Genomic DNA, 20,313 nt, shown 5'->3' with positions numbered 1-20,313 from the left:
TTTGTAAGAGAGTGTCGAGCTCAATAGAGATAGGAATTTGTGAAACTTGGAGTAAGTGAAAATAGTTTTCCTGTTAGAAAATTAGCCACGTGGAAAGTGACAACAGATGTTCCTGGTTCCTCCTTGTCAAGAAACCAGGCGTGCCAACCCTGAGGGTTAATATTTCTGTAGCAAAACGAGAGGTCGATAACCTGCTGCTTCCGATGCCCACAATCTTACTTTAGAAAGACTCGTTTGATAAGATAGCAGGTGGCTAAATACTGAATTCTAGCACAAAATGCTTACTATGATTTAGATATCTATATTCTATAGGTCACAGATTAAAAACAATAAAGCACAGTGTTTTTACATAAGACTGAGGGCGTAGCCAGATCAATATAGTAGGGCGGCTCTAGCAAATTTGTGGGCGATCTCACTGATTGGTTTAGGGATCCGGAAACACTATGAAAAATTGTAAGTGAATTTTAATGTTTTAACGCACTTTCTGGAGTATTTTTGACTCTAACAGATGGAGAACTTTTGTATATCTACAGCGATATTATTTGTCTACAAAATTTTTAAAAATTATTACAGTAAAATATTTTAAAACACTTTTATTTCATGAAAAACAAATATATTAATTTATTACAATATAAACACAAAATCATTCTAAAAACACGAAAAAAAAATTAGCCGAACTTATAAACTAATAAAAAAAACATTTGATAAACACAATAAAAATCATTTAAAAACAAAATACTCGTGTAAAATAAGAAACAAGAATAATTTCAAAATAGTTTGTTGTCTGCTGTTTTTATTATTACATTTTCTTAGCATTATGCCAATATGTCAATTATGCCAATATTATTGGTGTATTTTTTAAATGTGGATGGCAAATTTAATTCTATTTAAATTTGCCATTCTCTGGTGCATTGATTGTTTCTGTGAACGAGTTATTCTTATTGAAACGCAGTTTTACAAGTTATAGTAATGCATCCAAAGATTCTACATTATGCTAATAAATTACAGCTGTCTTCAAAAGAAAGTTTTTGAGTAATTAACTAAAACATTTAAAATTTATTTTGCTTTTTTTCTCCGCTTCCCAATCAAAATATTAACATTAGAAAAATTTTTGGAGAGTAAATTTTACTGTTTCCAGAAATTTTAATTTTACTATATCTATGTTGACAGTAATATTAGGCCTATTACTGTTTTCACTAAATCTTTTTATTTTTGTTGAAGTATCTTTTATCAAGTGAATGATCTTAGTCTTCAAATGACTTTTGTTTTGATTTACTACATCAAATTTTTTTTTCATATTTTGTCTATCATTAAGTAATCTTTTACGTTTTGGCTCAAAATTCTGAGACGCTTGGTGGATTGTTCATCTGTATCGAACGTACAGCATTTAGGCTAATTTGATTACAAAAATTTTATCTGCAGAGTTACTTATTTATAGAATTGTTCTTAAAAATCAAGAGCAAACAGAAACTAAAATCTTTATTTTAACTCGTTTTCTATTCATCAAATATTAAACCTACTCTCCGACAGAAAGATGAGCTCTAGAAATGTTTCTCTTCTAGATTTTCAGGTGGAAGCTCAATTGGCTTACATGCTATTCGCGTTTTTCATGAACTATAGAGGGCGCTGTATTTTTACAAAATGGCTACTCTATCTGGGTCGTTTGTTAGTCGTCAATGTAAAATGAATTATATATTACTATCTGATATAATGAAATATGCTACTTGTAGCAGTTCACCGAGAAATTTTATAGAAGGAGAACAAGTATTACTAGCAGGACACGTCATTTTATGTGGTATTATCGAGAAAAACGAGCAAGATCGTTCTGTACATTTTTGTGCTCTTTGTCTGCAAACATCAGCATTGACTTCTATCCCACACAAAATTACTGGAATTTTAAAGTTTATCGACATATCATATAAAATTGAATAGAATTACATTTTATTGAAAATAATCCTAAAGTATAGATTAAAAACGAATACAAATACTAAATTACTTTATACTTAGACTCTATGCAAACTTTTTCAGTTTGACTTTTTAATACTATCGAATTACAATAATCTGAACATATTTATAAAAACATGATAGTATATATGACAAAATATAATCTTCAGGAGTAAAATATTTCGAACATACAGTACTACCATATATTTCGTAACTTTTTTGCCAATTCTTAGCAGTCGAATCCACTCTTTCCGTCGGTTACATTTCTGAGATTCTCCGAATTCTGATTTACGAAAAATCATCTGTTTTTCATATGGGAATACATGAAAACTTATATCGGGATCGCGTATGGCTTTGTAATTAGAAGTTGGAACACAACAGAAAGCTTTACTTTTATTTTTACTATTCATCTTTACTGTTGACAATATACGAAGAACATTCGAATGACCCAGATAGAGTATTTCTGTTTTTAAACACCAGAGGGCGAGCATCCGGTGAAAAACGCGAATTATTTAGACCAGTGTTCCGCAACCAGTGTGCCGTCACAGAGTGTAAGGTGTAACGTGAACTTTTACATATTTTATTAATTTCAAGCTTTATTTATATATTTTTATCACATTTGCTGTGCTTCTTATGCTTGTATTTCAAGTGTTATCTCATAAGTGCCGCAGCACTTATGAAATAAGATGATGTTCGTTTATTCTTTATTACAAGCCACGCATTTTTATGTATTTTAAGAAATTAAATGTAAAATAAATTTGCTCACGGGTGTTGATGTCTGTATAATAATAATAATAATAGGTTAGTGGCATTACGTAATTCTATTAATAGTATCATATCATACGCTTTTGAGGGGAATAACATTTTGGTGTGCCGTGTTGAGACATGTCGAGTCATGGGTGTGCCGCGAATAGAAAAAGCTTGCAGAACACTAATTTAGACGACAAAAATATTCTTAATAACAATAATAACTAACAGTAAAACTTACATACAATTGCAGAATAAGTTACAGTAACATAAATATTAGAATACATATTTTATGTATTATGCTACGGATGAACAAGCTTTTTAACTACGTGTGCAAATCGCCGAATCTATAATGCAAAATTTTCTCACGTGTCAACTGGAATTTTTGGAGTATTTATTATTTCGTGTCTTCGTGAGACTTCCCAACGCTTTGCCGTAAAGTCCTCTTAACTTCCGATCGAAGGTTAGGATTCTCCCGTTCTCGCGAGTTTTATCAAGATGACACGAGAGGATGAGCCTTATGAGGTGGTGAGTGACATTCACAAAGGCTTACATCGTTGTAGAACGATAATCGCGTTTATTTTTAGAACAGAATCGCTTACAATTCCGGAGAATGGTGTAGAACGGAGGTGTTCAATCTCCGCGAAATGTCGCGATCCTCACAAAAATATTTGACCGTACTGAAGCTGGAACACTTGATTACGGTAGTCATTTAAATAATAATCTAGAATTACTGTACGTACAGTACCTTGTTACGTACAGTAACTCTAGATAAGCTTAATAAATAAGCGTAATTCATAGTGGCATAATTATTTGGTCCACATAAAATTATCCATGATTTTACTGGTCGGCAATGAGATAAAGGTTGAAAAATACTGGTCTAAACGATGACGACGATGTCACCCTCGGAGAGAAATGTGTGTAAGAGCGCTTTCTCTGGGCGCTTTCATCCAGGGACTAATATTTTTTTATCCTACTCTGGCGACCTGGACGTTACCGGGGATCCTTCTTTGAGGGCATCAGGTGATTCTTGGGGCAGGTGGAGACGATCTTGAAGTTATTGGGCTACCTCAAGACGTAGGTCCGACGTAATCGTTGATCTCTCGAAGAAAAGACAGACGATCCTGAACAAAAAGACGATCTTCTCACGAAGGAAGAAGACGCTGAGATTCGATGGTTAACCTAATCGTTCGGGAGTGGAAAGCAGTCTTTTAACAGAAGAGAAAAAAGTCCTTAATCTTTTGGAAAGACCGTTGATATTCACCGAGGAAAAAGACAGTCCATTTCTTTGATGGGAAATAACTTCATACCCATGAGAAAGTCAATGTGTCCTTGGGGAGGCGTCATTTTATACAATTTCTGATCCGAAACGGATATTTGATTGGCTAAGGTCTTTCTATTGGTCCCTATTTTGTAGCTAGGGTCCGAATTCGGGTCGGAGGAGGTGAACATCGTTCACTCCGATTCCGGCCCATAACTTCCTGAAGTGTTTAATTACGATTTCCCCAGGGATATAGCCCGTAATTAGCAGAAAGATGTATTTTCGCTTTCCGTTCTGGAAGAATTAAGCTGTGACTAAGGCCTAGACTCCACTACCGTAAAAACGGCGTAAAACCCCTCGCCGTAAAAGCTTTTAATCACGTGACCCTGATATTTTACGCCTGAGCAGGTCGTAAAACCAGCGTAAAAGCGAGTTGAGCAGCTTTCGACGCGAATACGGCCGTAAAGCAGTACCTTCCACCAATCAGAAGTCAGTGAAATCTAGGTCATTGCGACACAGTGCTAAAATGGAGGAAAACGAGCTTTTGTGTACGTTCCCTCGTGGCTACTCTAGAATAGATCTGGTAAGATTTATCGAAAACATCCGAAAGTATTCGTGTATCTACGACAAGAGGTAACCCGATTATAATAATGGATGTCAAAGGAAAATCCTTCAATTTAGAGGAGTATATAATAAAAAAGCTAAGCTTATAAATGCTGTATATTATCTTAATAATACGATAATAAAAGTTAATATATGAAAGTAAAGATATTATTTTTACTATATTTGTAATTATAGTACAGAAAAAAAACTTGTAGAATATAATCATTGTCTTTATAACTTCGATAGTACCGTCGCTGTAAAAAGTTTTCTAGCCGGACCTCCATCGCAATCCAGACACAAACGCAAATAGGTCACGTGATTAACAGTTTTTACGGCGAGGGGTTTTTACGCCGTTTTTACGGTAGTGGAGTCTCGGCCTAAAAGGTTTCACTCCGCAATTTGAAGCAATAAAGAGTTTTCATCTTTGTTCTTACGTGTCAAGATGGAAGGTAGAGATTTCTTATTTACTATTTGTCTCTTTCTATCATTTGATTCACTCGAATTATATATTCCTAAACAACATATTTTCTTTCCATTTTTGCACTTTTTAAAACAAAGAGAATATTTGACAGATATTTTATGCGAGAAAGGGAATAAAATAATAAGTGAGAAGTTCGCGCCTCACGTCTTTTAAGTATTGAGACTCTTTTCGAAAAATCAAGATCCACAAATATACACACTTTAGAAACCTGATTAAATTCTTTGCGAGACACGAAAAATATACAAATCAATAGCTATTTACAGCCGAAAAAAGTCGTTTGGCGTACGGGCTAATAGTTGTCTAACCCTGTTCTGCGCCATACACATAACACAAAATTCTTTAAAACTAGGAAAAATGAGTAATAACAATAATTAATTTAAAAAACATTTTCCAGTTTTTATTTAATAATATAAATTAACTAACTTAATTAATGTAACTTGACGATAGTTAATAAATTAAGTTCTAGAAGGTTTTCCAAAATATAATATATTCCGTGTGAATTGCATTTTAACACTTTTTTCTATGCACCACATTCACATTTTGATATCTTCAATATATTTATGAAGCATACAACACATGGGAGAAGAGAAAGTGGAGAACACTTACGTTGAAAGAGAACTCTAAACATTAGTAACACTTTTTTTTTTTTTACTTTTTGCTTTTTCTGTATTAATATTAATATAAACATGATACCGACTAGAAAATTCTAGTCGGTATCATGTTTATCGTATTTCATTTCAGACAGGTTTTACTCTATTAGATTACTGAATAGGTTGGATTAGCTCAAGAACAACTTTGATTTGACTTTGTAATCGTTTCAGGTGTTGACACATATCATTCCTGTCACCTCTATTTTAGAAGATATGCACGGATATTCTTCTATTTCTCTCAATAAAACTAAGAATTATAAAATATATCTTTTGTTATACGATAACTTATATTTAATTTTTTTATAATCCGCCAGATTGATCGTTAATTTCTTATTAATTTTTAACAAAAATATAATAAAAATAACTCAACTTTGTTGAAATATTAAATATGGATTCAATTTTAGAAAATGAAGGTGGATATTTTGAGAGATGTAGAAGATAAAATCGATCAAGCAATGGATCAACTATACGATGTCTTGGATTCGCATAAATCAATTATATCGGAGAATGAAAATCAAGAGAATAATTTGAAAAAGTGTGTAGAAATTGTTTAAACATTTTAATTTAGTACAATTAGTTTATTGTAAATTAATTAATCTATTTTAACTTAATTTATCTTATATTATTATTAAAATTACCATCAGTGTTATAAAAAAAATTATTTAATTTGCTACTTTTAAGGATAAATATTAACTTGTGATTTAAGAAAGGAATAAAAAGTAATTGACAATACTTACGTTATGAGTGCCTTCTTTATGTCACCTTAAAAATCAGCTGAAGGATATATACAAAAGCTTTCATATTTTCAACTTTTTTATCTGGTTGTGGATGACCGTAACACTACAAATTCCCATGGTTTACTTATTTATCAGATGTTATGGTTTCCAGCATTTGCTGATAGCGTTACTGAAATTTTTATTAATAGTGCTCATGGAACATTTATCTTAAATGTTCTCTTATACCTTTAATGTTATATCTTATATGTCATCATTTCATAATTAGCTGTGGTTGTTCATAAGGCACCGCTTAACGCCGGAGATACTTTCCAAGACGACAAAGCGCTAAATGAAACAGCGTTAAACGAGGTCATTTTAACGCAGAGTAAATTGGGAAAGGGGAACACGCGACCAAAAATAAATAGATTTTACTTTAATTTTGTTCTATTATTATGCAAATTAATATAAAAATAAGTTAAATAACACATAAACATATGCACACAGAAATGTCAAGTTCATTTTTTGCGATGAAGGTCCTGGCTCTTCTGAAATTCTTGATTTTTTTTTTGCGATGAAGTCGTGTAGTGTCATTTGTTACTTTTTTTTTTTTTGGTCAGGCAATTTTGGTTAGGGCTTTGGCTTTCAAACGGCTTGTTTTTGTTTTTGCCTTCTTTTCAAACCTTGGTTCTTTGGTTCCATTTTGTTCATTGTTTTTGTTTTTTTTTCCCAACTTTTTCTTAGGGAATTTTTTCCGGAATTTTTTTGGTTTTTTGTTTTTCGAATCACTATTTTCCAGTTCTACAAAAATTCCTTGTTCTGCCAGTTCTTGAAGGTCGTCGTTGATAAGGCTCTCACCAGAAATCTGCAATAACTTTTCAATATCCTACGCGTCTACATCTTCTAGTCCTGCTGTATCGATTAGGTTGACAATTTGGTCAACTTAACGATACAGCGATAGACTCTTCTCGTTGAGAATTCTTGGATACCTTTAGCCATAACTTCTTCCACACTTCGTTCATCCATTTATCAGTTAATTCTTGCCAAACGAAGTCAATATAGCCTATGGCATCCAAGATGTTATATTTTTTCCAAAATTGCACCAAACAAACATAATGCAAAGAAAGTCCAGCGCTACGACGAATTGCCATCTTTTGCTGATTGGTTCTTGTTCGGGAATAATTGTATTATACTGTATATGAATCAATGAAATGCCGCGATAATTTGAATCAGTGTAAATTTTGAGCTTTTTTAAGGCTTCGAGTAGACCGCGTTATATCGAATCAGCGTTAATCAAAGCAGCGTTAAACGGGGTCTTACTGTACTTCCTGTAGATAACACTACATAAGCTTGACAATTGTTCGTAGTAAAAAGAAACTAGATTGAAAAATCCTGTTTCTTTTTCCTGCTTAAAATATAATCCTGGCCTTCATTTAATCTTCTCCCTCCCCAGTGATTTGAATCATCAGTGACATTAATGTCAATTTTTCCGCCCTGTAGAACAAATTCCACGTCAGCTTTTTCGCCCGATCCTAAAAGTAAACCTATCGGTTTTATCATTGTTTATGATACTGTAAACGTTGAGGAACTCGTTAAACGTTAAATAAAATGGGACGCAGCGAGTGTGGTTTAAAATATATTCATAGACAAAGTTTAAACGGGCGTATTAGGGCAAGCAAACACACAAAGGACGACGACAGTAGTGACAAAAATATTAAAATATTTATTGTTCTATCACAAACAGTATACGTAGCATATACAGTATAATTAAAATATCAGGTAAATATACAGTATATTTTTTATCTTTTCAGCTGTAAAAATATAATTTTAATTGAATTCTAAATAGCAAACGGATTGGACAAGTCACTCTAAATGACACACAAAAATTACGACGAAACGTAAATACTCGGACATTGATTAATTATTAATTCATCAAAAAACGACGTGGGCAGAAGAATGACAAAGAAAAATAAAACTTGTCATGAACGGAAGGGTGAACCTTAGGTTTAGGCAGAGTTCGAATGTCCAGTTACGAAGGCGATTTGCTACCCACTTCGATATTCTTGCATGTACAATATCATTTATGATCTAAGCGATTAACAAAACTCGATATAGGGATTTATTTGCTTTATCGAGTTAGTTATCGAGTAGGTGTAACGAGTTATCGAGTAGTTACTTTTCGAACATGTTTGCATTTTTTCAATAAATGATTTATAAAAAGTTACACCTAAGCCACCATGACACTGTTAAGATCATAAATTACGTCATAAATGCCAGAATACCGAATATTTTCTCACACTTTAAAGTGCCGGCAAATCTTCGTAACACGATCTTTGAACTTTTATCACAATAAAAAGCTGTTGTGGCAATTATTTTAAGTTTCCTTTTCGTTACTGTTGTACTACGGTTCTTTTGAATGAATGAATAAAGTTTATGATTTCTTGGTAACTTAAGCTTAATTCCAACAATATGACAGAAATTTAATTATATTAATATGTAGGACGATAAGTAATGGTTGACAACTTAAGCAGATTAGTGTTTCTAACAGACAAAAAAAAAAAAAAAAAAAAAAAGAAAGAGATTCGGCTTTTTAAAACCCGTCCTCCTCCACATTTCTGTTTTAAGCCAGTCTTTATTCGACAGTTTGGGATAGTTCGTAGCCAGAAAAGGTATCCAGAATTGTTCGAAGCCCAAATCAGTTTTCCTCATTAGAAACAATGAAAGGTGGGCGCTTATGCAGTTTGGGTTGTTTTTAAAACTCTTTTCGCCCTATGGGCGCTAGGAGGGCCTCTTTTAGCAGACCCATTATGGGTTCGGCCAGGCCCACAGCGGGGCGGCCGGGTGGTGGGGGCGGGGGCCGTACATATCTGAACGGGCCACCCCCCGAAAAATTCCGGGGGATTTCTCGACCCGTCCGGACTCGATCCCGTGTCCACACAGTGGTACACTGCCACGTCCGGCCGTCTTTGTAGTTTGAGTGGTTACGGCTGTTTGAAAGGTTTGAGTCTTCCCATCCTTATTTTCGGATCAGTTTACAGACCTGCTTCGGGCCTGTAAATTGGCCGAAAATGTTTGTTCTGTGATTAATGTTATTGCTGGGAATGTACGAATTGTGTTGTTTTTTTTTAATTTTATTATCAAATTTTAAATTTGAAAAAAAAAACGAATTTTTTGAGTCGGCTATTTTCCAGCTATTTTTTAGAAAATTTTTGGTTACAAAAGCTAAAAACATCTGGCAACACTACTTGTGTGTCTGTGAAAGCATGGCTGTTCCTGATCGAGTGTTCCCGGATCTGAGTGAATTTCGTCTGCAAGATCTATTTCTAGTGACACAGAATAAACAAGAAAGCATTCGGTGGGCGATGGACAATGGTCTGCTAAAAAAACAACGCATTTGCGAAAACGGACGTTGTGTGGGAGTAAATGCAATGAGATTAGAAGAGACGGACAGAACAGACGGCTTAGTTTGGCGATGTTCAGCAGGTAGGGCTTGTCGAAAAAAGATTTCTATTCGCAAGGATTCATTTTTCGAAAACAGCCATTTGCCAGTATCAAAAATTCTTCAATTAGCATATCTGTGGGCCTTTCAGCTCGACAAACAGGACTTTCTCATGAGAGAACTTCAGATTGCTTCTGCCCACACAATTCTGGATTGGAAACAGTTCTGTCGTGATATATGCCACGAATGGTTTCTTCTAAATCCAATTGTCATTGGAGGGTCCGGCCACACTGTTGAGATTGAAGAAAGTTGTTTTGTTCGTCGGAGTCGTCTCGTCAGAGAACAGTGGGTTTTTGGAGGATATGATGTGCGTACCAAGGAAAGTTTCATGGTCGCAGTAGATCACCGAAATGCCTCCACGTTGCTGCCCATCCTACAGAAGTTTGTTCTACCTGGAACAACTGCAGTTTCTGATTTGTGGGCCAAATATAATATCTCTGGAAACAAAGAGTACCAACATCTTACTGTAAATCATTCGGTGAACTTTGTCGACCCTGTCACTCATGCCACCACAAATCGTGAGAAATGTATTTGGCAGAAGGCCAAGGAAAAGAATAAACGTTGCTTTGGTAATCGTCGTGCCATGCTAAATAATTCTCTAGCAGAATTTTTATGGCGTCAACAATTTCAAAGAGATGCGTTTAAAAATTTTATTTCTCAAGTGCGTCAGGTTTATCCTGATGCGGCTAATTAATTGACACTGTTAAAGAGGTAATCCGAAAATGGACTTTGTGGAATCATTTTAATCCATGAATTGTTTGGTTTAATATTAAGTATATAATATAATTTTCTTTGTGTGTATGAATCCAGCTTTGGTCAATAACTGATTATAATGAATCATTTTATTCATTCCATATTATTTTTTATTTTATTTATGTATTGTATTAAACATTATCATCCATTACAAGAGGGAAATATGTTAGTATGAACATTATTATTAGTATACAAATTATAATATAACAAATTTTACAATATACAGAAATATAATTATGACTTAAAACATGAAAAAAGAAACAATACAATTTTTTGAGATAAATCCTCATAGGCAGAAGTTAAGGCAGTAATATCTTCCCATCTAGAACTTAATATACAGAGTGTTTCGAAACTCATGGGCAAAAATTTAAGGGGTGCTAGAAAACATCTAAACAAGCAATTTTCACCATACAATGCATATGTAATGTGTATACAGCATTGTATATAATACAATGCTGTATACACATTATATATGCATTATATTACATGATTGTAGAGAGTATATATACATTATATTACAGATACAGTAGAGCCTTGAAAACTCGGCACTCCGGATAACTCGGCCACATGCTGGCAGGGCAAAAATAACCTTAGGTAATTAATTTTCATCATAGACAGCTTTATGCCTCATAAAGTATTTTTCTGAGGTCTGTCTTATCAGGTAAATTACTGTACACTATGTATTCATTAGTAAAGGCTCTATGCCTTCATAAAGTATGTACTTTTCCTTTGTTTAAGGGTATTTGAACAGTTTATTCTCTGTTGTATTTTCAAGCAAACAATACATACAAGTACAATACAGTATTTTCTGAGGAAACAGTATGAGCAAAAAAATAAGTATGAGCGTTTCGCTCATACTTATTTTTTTAACCCCATTCCCGATAACCCGGCATTTTCACAAACTCGCCACCCTTCAGTCCACATTAGGCCGAGTTTTCGAGGCTCTACTGTATATGATTGTAACAGATATATGATTGTAGAGAAAAACGTTATATACAGCATTGTATTATATACAATGCTGTATATAACGTTTATATTGTATTATATACAATATAACATATATTGTATTATATACAATGCTGTATATAATGTTTTTCTCTACAATCATTATATCTGTTACAAAACAAAAAGATGTTTCCAAGTCTCATTTTGATCTGAAGTACTGTACAATATGGAAATTTTTCGTTAGGATTAATACTGATTTTCGTATTAAATAATACTATAGAACTATGATTAAATCGTAATTGTATTAAAGTACAGTACATTTGACAAAATAATTACTATTTGTGTTAAGATATCATTCTGTGTAAAAATGAGACTTAAAAGAACAATATAATTTACAATGAACATTCTGTTGTGCCTCAGCCCAATCCCTCTGTATACAAATAAACATTCTTACTACACCCGATATGTTTAATGCTATATACCAACCAAAGCCAAATATTATCAGGCTAGAAAGAGCTAATAATACTAATAATTTAATAGGCAATTACTGAGTCCTGCTTCAGGCCAATTCTTTTCTTCCAGTAATTCTAAAATTATTATTTAAATTATTTAATTTATAATTATTAAATTTATCAAGAGATGGCACCTAACTCTAATGCCAAATTGTATATTAAATTATTAGTATTGTAGCTGTTTCTATCCTGATCATATTTGGCTTTGGTTGATGTATACCCTCTATACTTTGTTCACAATGAGATTTTATAATTATCTTTTTATCATATTTGGTTCCTGTAATGTCCAGAGAAAACTAAGACCAGAATTATCCACTATGTTTTTTTAATGAGAGTGTCCAATTATACTTGATATTATAATTATTAGATTTTAATTTTCTCCAAGTCAAAGATTTTATGGTTTCCTGACATGAATCTTAATATTTATTCTATCCAAAGTTATGCTAATTATTAGATTTTCTTGAAATTTTCAGACAGTTAGTTGTATCTACTGTTCGAAACCTGTTTGCAACATTCCAATCCAAAACAAGTAGACATCTTGTTTTATCTCAATAAGATGTACTTCCAAAACTGTTCAATTTTATTAGTTACATTGAACATTTTGCTGAAAAGCATTACATGGGATATTTAAAACAAAAAACTATCAAAGATTCTTTATATAATGCAAGAGTGGTAAAAATACAAATTATTCAGAATCAGCATTTTTTAATCTATTCTCTAACTCAAATCGTCTGTAACTTGAAGTTTTTCCTAAAGTTTTTTGGAGCTTTGAGTTAGATAAGTTTTACTGTATATTATTGTGTTAAATTTATAATTATTCGTCAGGTTTATCCTGATGCAGCTAATTAATTGACACTGTTAAAGAGGTAATCCGAAAATGGACTTTGTGGAATCATTTTAATCCATGAATTGTTTGGTTTAATATTAAGTATATAATATAATTTTCTTTGTGTGTATGAATCCAGCTTTGGTCAATAACTGATTATAATGAATCATTTTATTCATTCCATATTATTTTTTATTTTATTTATGTATTGTATTAAACATTATCATCCATTACAAGAGGGAAATATGTTAGTATGAACATTATTATTAGTATACAAATTATAATATAACAAATTTTACAATATACAGAAATATAATTATGACTTAAAACATGAAAAAAGAAACAATACAATTTTTTGAGATAAATCCTCATAGGCAGAAGTTAAGGCAGTAATATCTTCCCATCTAGAACTTAATATACAGAGTGTTTCGAAACTCATGGGCAAAAATTTAAGGGGTGCTAGAAAACATCTAAACAAGCAATTTTCACCATACAATGCATATGTAATGTGTATACAGCATTGTATATAATACAATGCTGTATACANTCCTTTATGAAGGCATAGAGCCTTTACTACATGAAAATGAAAATTAATGAACACACAGTGTACAGTAATTTACCTGATAAGACAGACCTCAGAAAAATACTTTGAGGCATAAAGCTGTCTATAATGAAAATTAACTAGGGGATTTTTTGTCCTGCCAGGGTGTGGCCGAGTTATCCGGACTGCCGGATTATCGAGTGCCAAGTTTTCGGGACTCTACTGTATAATAATTTTAATACAATTTACAATAATAAATACATCTTTATAATTTTGTATAAATTTTTTATTAATTACATTTTAGTGGAATATTTTTTATTATTTTTTCAGAGACTTATTTAAAGTAACTCATCTTCAGTCTATCTATAACATATGTGCAGCATCATTATTTTTACTTATTTTCAAAACTGCATTACTTTATGCATGTGATCCAGAGAAGTAAGTTAACATGAAATTATACTAACTTTATTATTTAAGTTTTAAATAATTCACAGTATAAATATTCAAGTTAATTAAGTAGTTTCTAAAATCTAAATATTTAGAATTTTTAGAATTACTTTTGAATTTAATTTACAATAAATTACATACGAAATTTTAATAATTCTTTTAAGGTTAATTGAAGATTTAGAAATATTATCCTGGGGTCTTGGTTACTTTTCTATTGTTGTGATAGTATGGCTAAGTATGAATTTAAGTATCATTGGAATTATTTATCCTTGTTTAAGAGTCTGGTCTTCTACTCGATATCCAAGCAAACATATAGGTATGAATATGTTTTATTAAGTAATGATTTTTGTAATAATAAAATCAATTTACAAATTTTATTTCATTAAATATATCATATATTTATAATAATATAATAAATATTTTTTATCACATAAAATAACATTTTATTTATTACAATGTTATATTTTATGATTATCAATTAATAGATAATCTGTGATGTATGTTATTTTATGTAAATTGAACTGTACAATGATTACTTTCATTTAGTTTTAACATTTAATTAAAGTTTCTTATAATTCAAAATTTTCCAGACATGCTTGTATTTTATTTATCAAAGAACATTCAGCAGCAATTATGATTTTATTTGGAAACTATTTTACAGGATGTAACATCTGACTATATTTGTGTAGTCAAATACTAATGCTAGTTATATTAGGCTAATAAATAAAAATCAACACCTTTAAACATCCAGCAAATCGTTTTTTAATATTTTAAAAACGCTTTCGAACGCTTTAAGCGATCACCATCAGTTAACATTTGTGAATCGAACGAAGAAATTCTTCGTTCGATTCACAAATGTTAACTGATGATGATCGCTTAAAGCGTTCGAAAGCGTTTTTAAAATATTAAAAAACGATTTGCTGGATGTTTAAAGGTGTTGATTTTTATTTATTGTGTGGTTCCAGTAAGGAAAGTATTTTATTTAGGCTAATAATGCTGAATGCATGATGCTGGATGCTAATAGTCATCCAGCATCATGCTGTATATGTTACAATACTAGCATGATGTGTAGTAATGTATGGCATAGAATATATGCAGACCCAAGTAGCACAGTTTATTATAGTTGGCTAATGGTGATTTTTTCCAGTTTTCAGACCTGAGTGCCTGCATAGATGTTTTAGAACAGCACCCAGTGTGCCTATGACCATAGGTACTACAACTGCTAGATTGTGTCATAACCTTCCAATTTCAATCTTTAGATCTTAATATTTTGTTATCTTTACTCATTTTTTTTTCTTCAACTTGAGAGTCTGGTATGACAATGTCTATGATCCACATTTTCTTTTTCTCTACCACAGTTAAATCTGTGTAGGGTTTTATCTGTTTGTATTCTGAAATCTCACAGGATATTAACTTCAGAGATTGTAAAGACTTTTTCATTGTCATGATCCCACCAGTTTTTGTAATCAGCACAAGATAGTTTTGGCAGATGTTCCAGGGGATCATTTTAGCAACTGTATTATGATATATTGTCAGTTTGTGCAATCATTGCATAAGAGCTAAGAATATGGTTCACAGTTTTTCTGGTTCTTTGTTTAACTCATTTTGAATCTGTTGTTGATTTTTCAATTTTTGGTTTGATTGCATTTTTTAATATGGCATGTTCTTGGACATCTAGAATCAAGTTCTCTATTTCTTTAAAGTTCCTGTGTTCAAACTCTGTGATTCAATGTCGGGTCAGCACTGTCACAAGTGATGCTGGTTGCTCTCAGGGCTAACTTGGTCTTGAAAACAAGGAGTGTAGTTTTGGTCAACATATGAAGATGTTGCATGGGACAATGTAAAGATATTATTCATTATTTTTTATATTTGCAGAATAGGAGTGGATGACAACCCATGACACATTTTAGCATATCCCAAACATGATCAACAGAATTTCTTTAAAAATTTCAAGAAACAATAAAAAATGATCACTCAATGATGAAAAGTTCCACAATTGACAGAGTCACTTCTCACAAAAGACCCTTCTCTGTAGGCTACTGTTGGAGCCAGAACTTTATCTTCTCCCTGTAGTCTATCTTTGTTGGAAGTGTCCCAATCAATTTACATTATAATTATTTATAAATTTCTTAAAAATTGTAAAAATTCTGACAGAGATTGACTACAGAGAGAAGATAAAGCTCTGGCTCCAACAAAAGCCTGCAGAAAAGGGTCTGTTGTGAGAAGTGATTTCATCAGTTGTGGAACTATTCATCATGAACATTCAACATAAACATTTTTTGTTTGTTGAAATTTTTTAAGAAATTAAAATGTGAAAAAGTTATATTTTTCAATTTTTAAAAAATCTGTAAATAACATTCAATAGAATTGTGGTCTGGTGAGTTCAGGGGCCAAGACAGTGTGAGGAATTCATTGTCATGTTCCTCCAACCATTCCCAACTTAGCCTCGCATGTTGACATAGTGCATCATCGTGTTGAAACGTGGCATCATTGTTAGGAAACATAGCCTAGAGATATGGGTGCAAATTCCTACATTTTTTACCATTCAAGGATTGTAGAATGATGACACAGGTCTGCAAAAAAATTTTTTTCCAGCTGCATGGGATATTTTTGCTGAATTATATATTTTAAAGATCACAGAGATTCTAAAAATGACTTCTGTAACATCCCATAACATAAAGGTTTTTTGCAAAATAAAACAAATATTTGATAAAAACTCTTATTTATTATAATGAACTAAATATATTATATTTTCTTACAACTAATCAAAAAATTGTTTCTGATATTTATACACAATTTTAGGTCTACTCTTTTTTCTTATGACACCTTTTCTTCTTCTCTTTGATGCTTCTCCGAACTCATTTCCGATTTCCTTCTCTGGTTTCTCGATTGAGCATCCAATAGTAGTCAACTAACATATTGACATCCCATTTTCCTTAGTAACATCTCTCTATATCATGGACATCCTGGTGAACTCTTTCACCCTGTTCTTCACTGTAAGCTCCCAAGTTTTCAGGAAAATAGTCAATATGGGAGTGTAAGAAATGAACTTTTAAGCTCATCTTGCATCCTTGAGTTTCATACGCTGCCAGCATGTGTTATACAATGGTTTTGTAGTCAGGGTCCTTAGTATTCCTAAAAAACTTATGCACTACATTCTTGAAAGAGTCCCATGCTTATTTTTCCTTTCCTCCCATTGTTTCCAAAAAGAGGGGATCAGATAAAGGGGATGTTCTGTACTGTATATTCACCACAAACATAACAGAAGCTGTCAGGAGAAATTACACAACCTCTGTGAGCCATATTCCAGAAATAAAATTACAAGCACAGTAGCATTCGAATGCTGGATATAAACTGAGTGTAGCATTAGATAGCCAGCGAGATACTGAACTTATTTAGCTTGTTGAAACATGATTTAATCCAACAGCAGGTTGTTTATATTTATTCCTAGTATCCCAGATAACATATCGAAACATGCTCAACCTCACCAGTAATATTACCACTGTCAACTTTTAACCTGTTTCTACATGATCGTGCGACTTTCCTCCTAATGCTAAAACTACTTAACCCATCTCCCCCTATCACTACTCTCTTCAACCATTAACATTTTTTATTTATTTATTGTCAAGTTCAGCTATAATTGATAGAATTAACATGAGAACTCTTCGTTTTAAGGCCATTTTTTTAAATAAAAAAAAAGAATACTAAATTTTAAGTTAACTAGGAATTTTACGCTAAATAGAAACAAAAAATTGAGTGTAACAAAAAAAAATTGATGAGATGGAATTTTTTTAGTATTTTTTTTCGTTTTTACCAAGTTGAAATCTATAAGAAAATGTATAAAAATCCTATGCAGTTTTTTACTTGCAGACCTGTGTGATCGATAGCCCAGGCCTTGCCAAGAGAACACTTTCCAGATTGTGATACTGCTACCACCAGCTTTTGGAACCTCAACTGTGCAACCAGGACATGAGGCTTTATCATGTTTACACAGATTCAGAACCAGCCATCAGTGTAATTCAGCAGGAAATGGGACTTGTCAGTCCAGATGGCTTTCTTTCACACTCCAAGGTCCAATGAAGTCTTTTCTTCACCCATGCAAGGCATTGTTTGCAATGACATATGGGCAATTAATATAGGCACCCCTTGTAGGTTGATTGCTATTAAACCCCAGTTGACACACAGTACATCACTTGGTAATTTTTGTTGAAATAGGTTTGCCTTGTCCACTGTTGTATTGGCAAGTAAGCTGTTCCACTATGAAGTGTTTGTTCGGATGTAAATACCAGTCTTCACACATGACACTCACCTCTGGGATCACTCATTTGTATCAACTTCTGGTGGATGTTTGTAAAATTCATGGTCCTTCCACCCATGATACACCCTGAACACTATGATACAAGAAAACTAACAAGTGCAGCTGTTTTGGAAATACTAGCACCCACCCTCTGAATCTCAATGCTGTCTATGCTCAAGTCATTCAAATCACCCCATTTGCCCATGACTGACAAGTATTGCCTTTTACTATGCAAATGACAAGTCAATATGTCATGACAATAGCAAATTGTGAATAACAATTATAGACCATCTCTTTAGGCCATGTTTCTTTATGCAGTGCTCAAGAAGCGCTTTACAGCAAACACTCTGAAACCCATTTCTAAATGCAATGCTGCAATGTAGCAAACCGTTTCTAAACATTTGCTGCAAGAGGTCACTGCAGTGAAGATAAAGCAGTTTTTATGTCTGCTACATGTGTAAAGCAAAATGGATGCTTGTGTGTATAATATGATATTATGCTGTAAAAATAAAAAAGTCAAAGTGAATGTTGATAAAAATATTATGGAAAGATTAAGAAGGATTAAATTTTATACTCTGAAAGTTATCTAAAGAATAAGAAAATACTATATTTTAAATATAATTATATATCTTCTATCTCTTTACTTTGTTCACATTTATGGAAAGATAAATGCTCAATTCTTTATATCTCTTTATTTAAATATTGTAGTTTTTTAACTAAAGAACTACTTTCGGCTGTAACTGGAATTAAAGGATAGATTATGGTGTCCATGTTTCACTCGAGTGGAAAGTGTTTCTAAACTATGATGCAGCAACGTGTAGCGATAGCTGCTCGTGACGTCATTTTTACTCTCGCTGCGTAAAGAAATGCAGCCTTACCACTTCCAAGATAGCATTGGATTGTGTTCCTAATCCAGTGATTATTCAGTGTGTATATCAGATTTGGTGGCAATCTTCAATGGTGTACCATTATATCAGTTTAATTTATACCCATAGGATATATGTAAGTGCATGCTGTTATATGTGAAAATCATTTGTTTTCATGTTTTTGAAACATGTATTATGCTTCGCATGTGAGAGCATGCTCTTATGTGTGCCAGATTGTTTTGTCTTATAAGAGCATTGCTCTGTTGTGTCAGTGCAAATTAAATGTAAATATGCTGCTACAGCAACTACTATATTTAGAGCATCTTTGTGGTCATCACTATTAAAAATAAAAAGCCAAAACAAAACATGCTTCTGATACAATCAATATTAAAGTTTTTTAAGTTGTGAGGTTTTCTAAGTATTGATACTTTGTGAAATATAGTGCCAATTTTCCTTATCTATAAAAATATGCTCTTACACTCAGATATAAGAGCACCCTTTTATATGCATAGAAATATATCTAAAACATTTGCATTTTCTAAATACATTGCTGCTCTGAGAGCTGTACAGCAATGTATACAGAAGATAAAGTAATTTCTGTGCTGAAACTTCTATGAAAGTAATTTCTGTGTATCTAAACTAATGTGCAAATTTGTAATTACTGTTGTACTATTATAATAAAATGTTTATTACATGTTTCAGGATGCTTTGACTTACTGTTTGGAGCTTTTTATATTCTTTACCAAATGATGCTACTTTTTATACCTGCATTAGTGGTTACATTATATAATATTCCTCAAATATCCTCATCTATCATCATATTTGAACAGGTAGGTGTAGTTTTTTAAATTTATATGATATTTAATCAAGGAAAAATAATTTATATACTACTTAAAAAAGGAAATAATGTATCATAATTTCCTGAATATAATCAGGAATAATTTATATCTCACAAAATATTTCTAGAACAGAAATAAAATCTTTATATAACCACCCCAGAAGGTAATATGCTTGGACAAATCTCACAGGGCAGTATTAGATACAACCAGTGGCGTGCCGTGACATTTGATGATAGGGAAGCAGTGGTCATTGCACCTGGATGTTGGCCTGTAAGAAGCCAACATCCAGGGGCAATCAGTCAACTGCGCATCAGTGATGGTCTAGGGTTTATTCATATCATTTATTCAATAAGCCAGTAAAAACCGTAGACTTCTCTAAATGCATTTTT

At 32.5% G+C, this 20,313-nt stretch overlaps 2 protein-coding genes across 2 annotated transcripts in view; both read left to right on the top strand.

Annotated features, from left to right (window-relative positions):
- Positions 1-20,313, top strand: part of LOC111641665 — a 46,501-nt gene that overhangs the window by 3,517 nt on the left and 22,671 nt on the right. Inside the window, exons 3-7 of the mRNA XM_023387867.1 lie at positions 6,091-6,221; positions 9,602-10,568; positions 13,801-13,913; positions 14,087-14,238; positions 19,788-19,915. Of these exons, the coding sequence (XP_023243635.1) occupies positions 6,091-6,221; positions 9,602-10,568; positions 13,801-13,913; positions 14,087-14,238; positions 19,788-19,915 (1,491 nt within the window). The remainder of the gene's footprint in view (positions 1-6,090; positions 6,222-9,601; positions 10,569-13,800; positions 13,914-14,086; positions 14,239-19,787; positions 19,916-20,313) is intronic.
- LOC111641662 lies at positions 9,598-10,609 on the top strand. The gene has a single exon (XM_023387866.1). It carries the CDS (start codon positions 9,663-9,665, stop codon positions 10,590-10,592), a length of 930 nt encoding a protein of 309 aa, XP_023243634.1. The 5' UTR covers positions 9,598-9,662; the 3' UTR covers positions 10,593-10,609.

Source organism: Centruroides sculpturatus, unplaced genomic scaffold, assembly GCF_000671375.1.
Source record: "Centruroides sculpturatus isolate CEXI.00-Female unplaced genomic scaffold, Cexi_2.0 scaffold1512, whole genome shotgun sequence".
NCBI classification, from domain to species: domain Eukaryota; kingdom Metazoa; phylum Arthropoda; class Arachnida; order Scorpiones; family Buthidae; genus Centruroides; species Centruroides sculpturatus.
The sequence above is the reverse complement of the archived record's forward strand: the minus strand, read 5'-3'. Positions and strand labels throughout refer to the sequence as shown.

What these genes read in the sequence shown, in the direction of transcription:
- LOC111641662 (XM_023387866.1), top strand. Translation starts at nt 9,663, where the DNA reads ATGGCTGTTCCTGATCGAGTGTTCCCGGATCTGAGTGAATTTCGTCTG.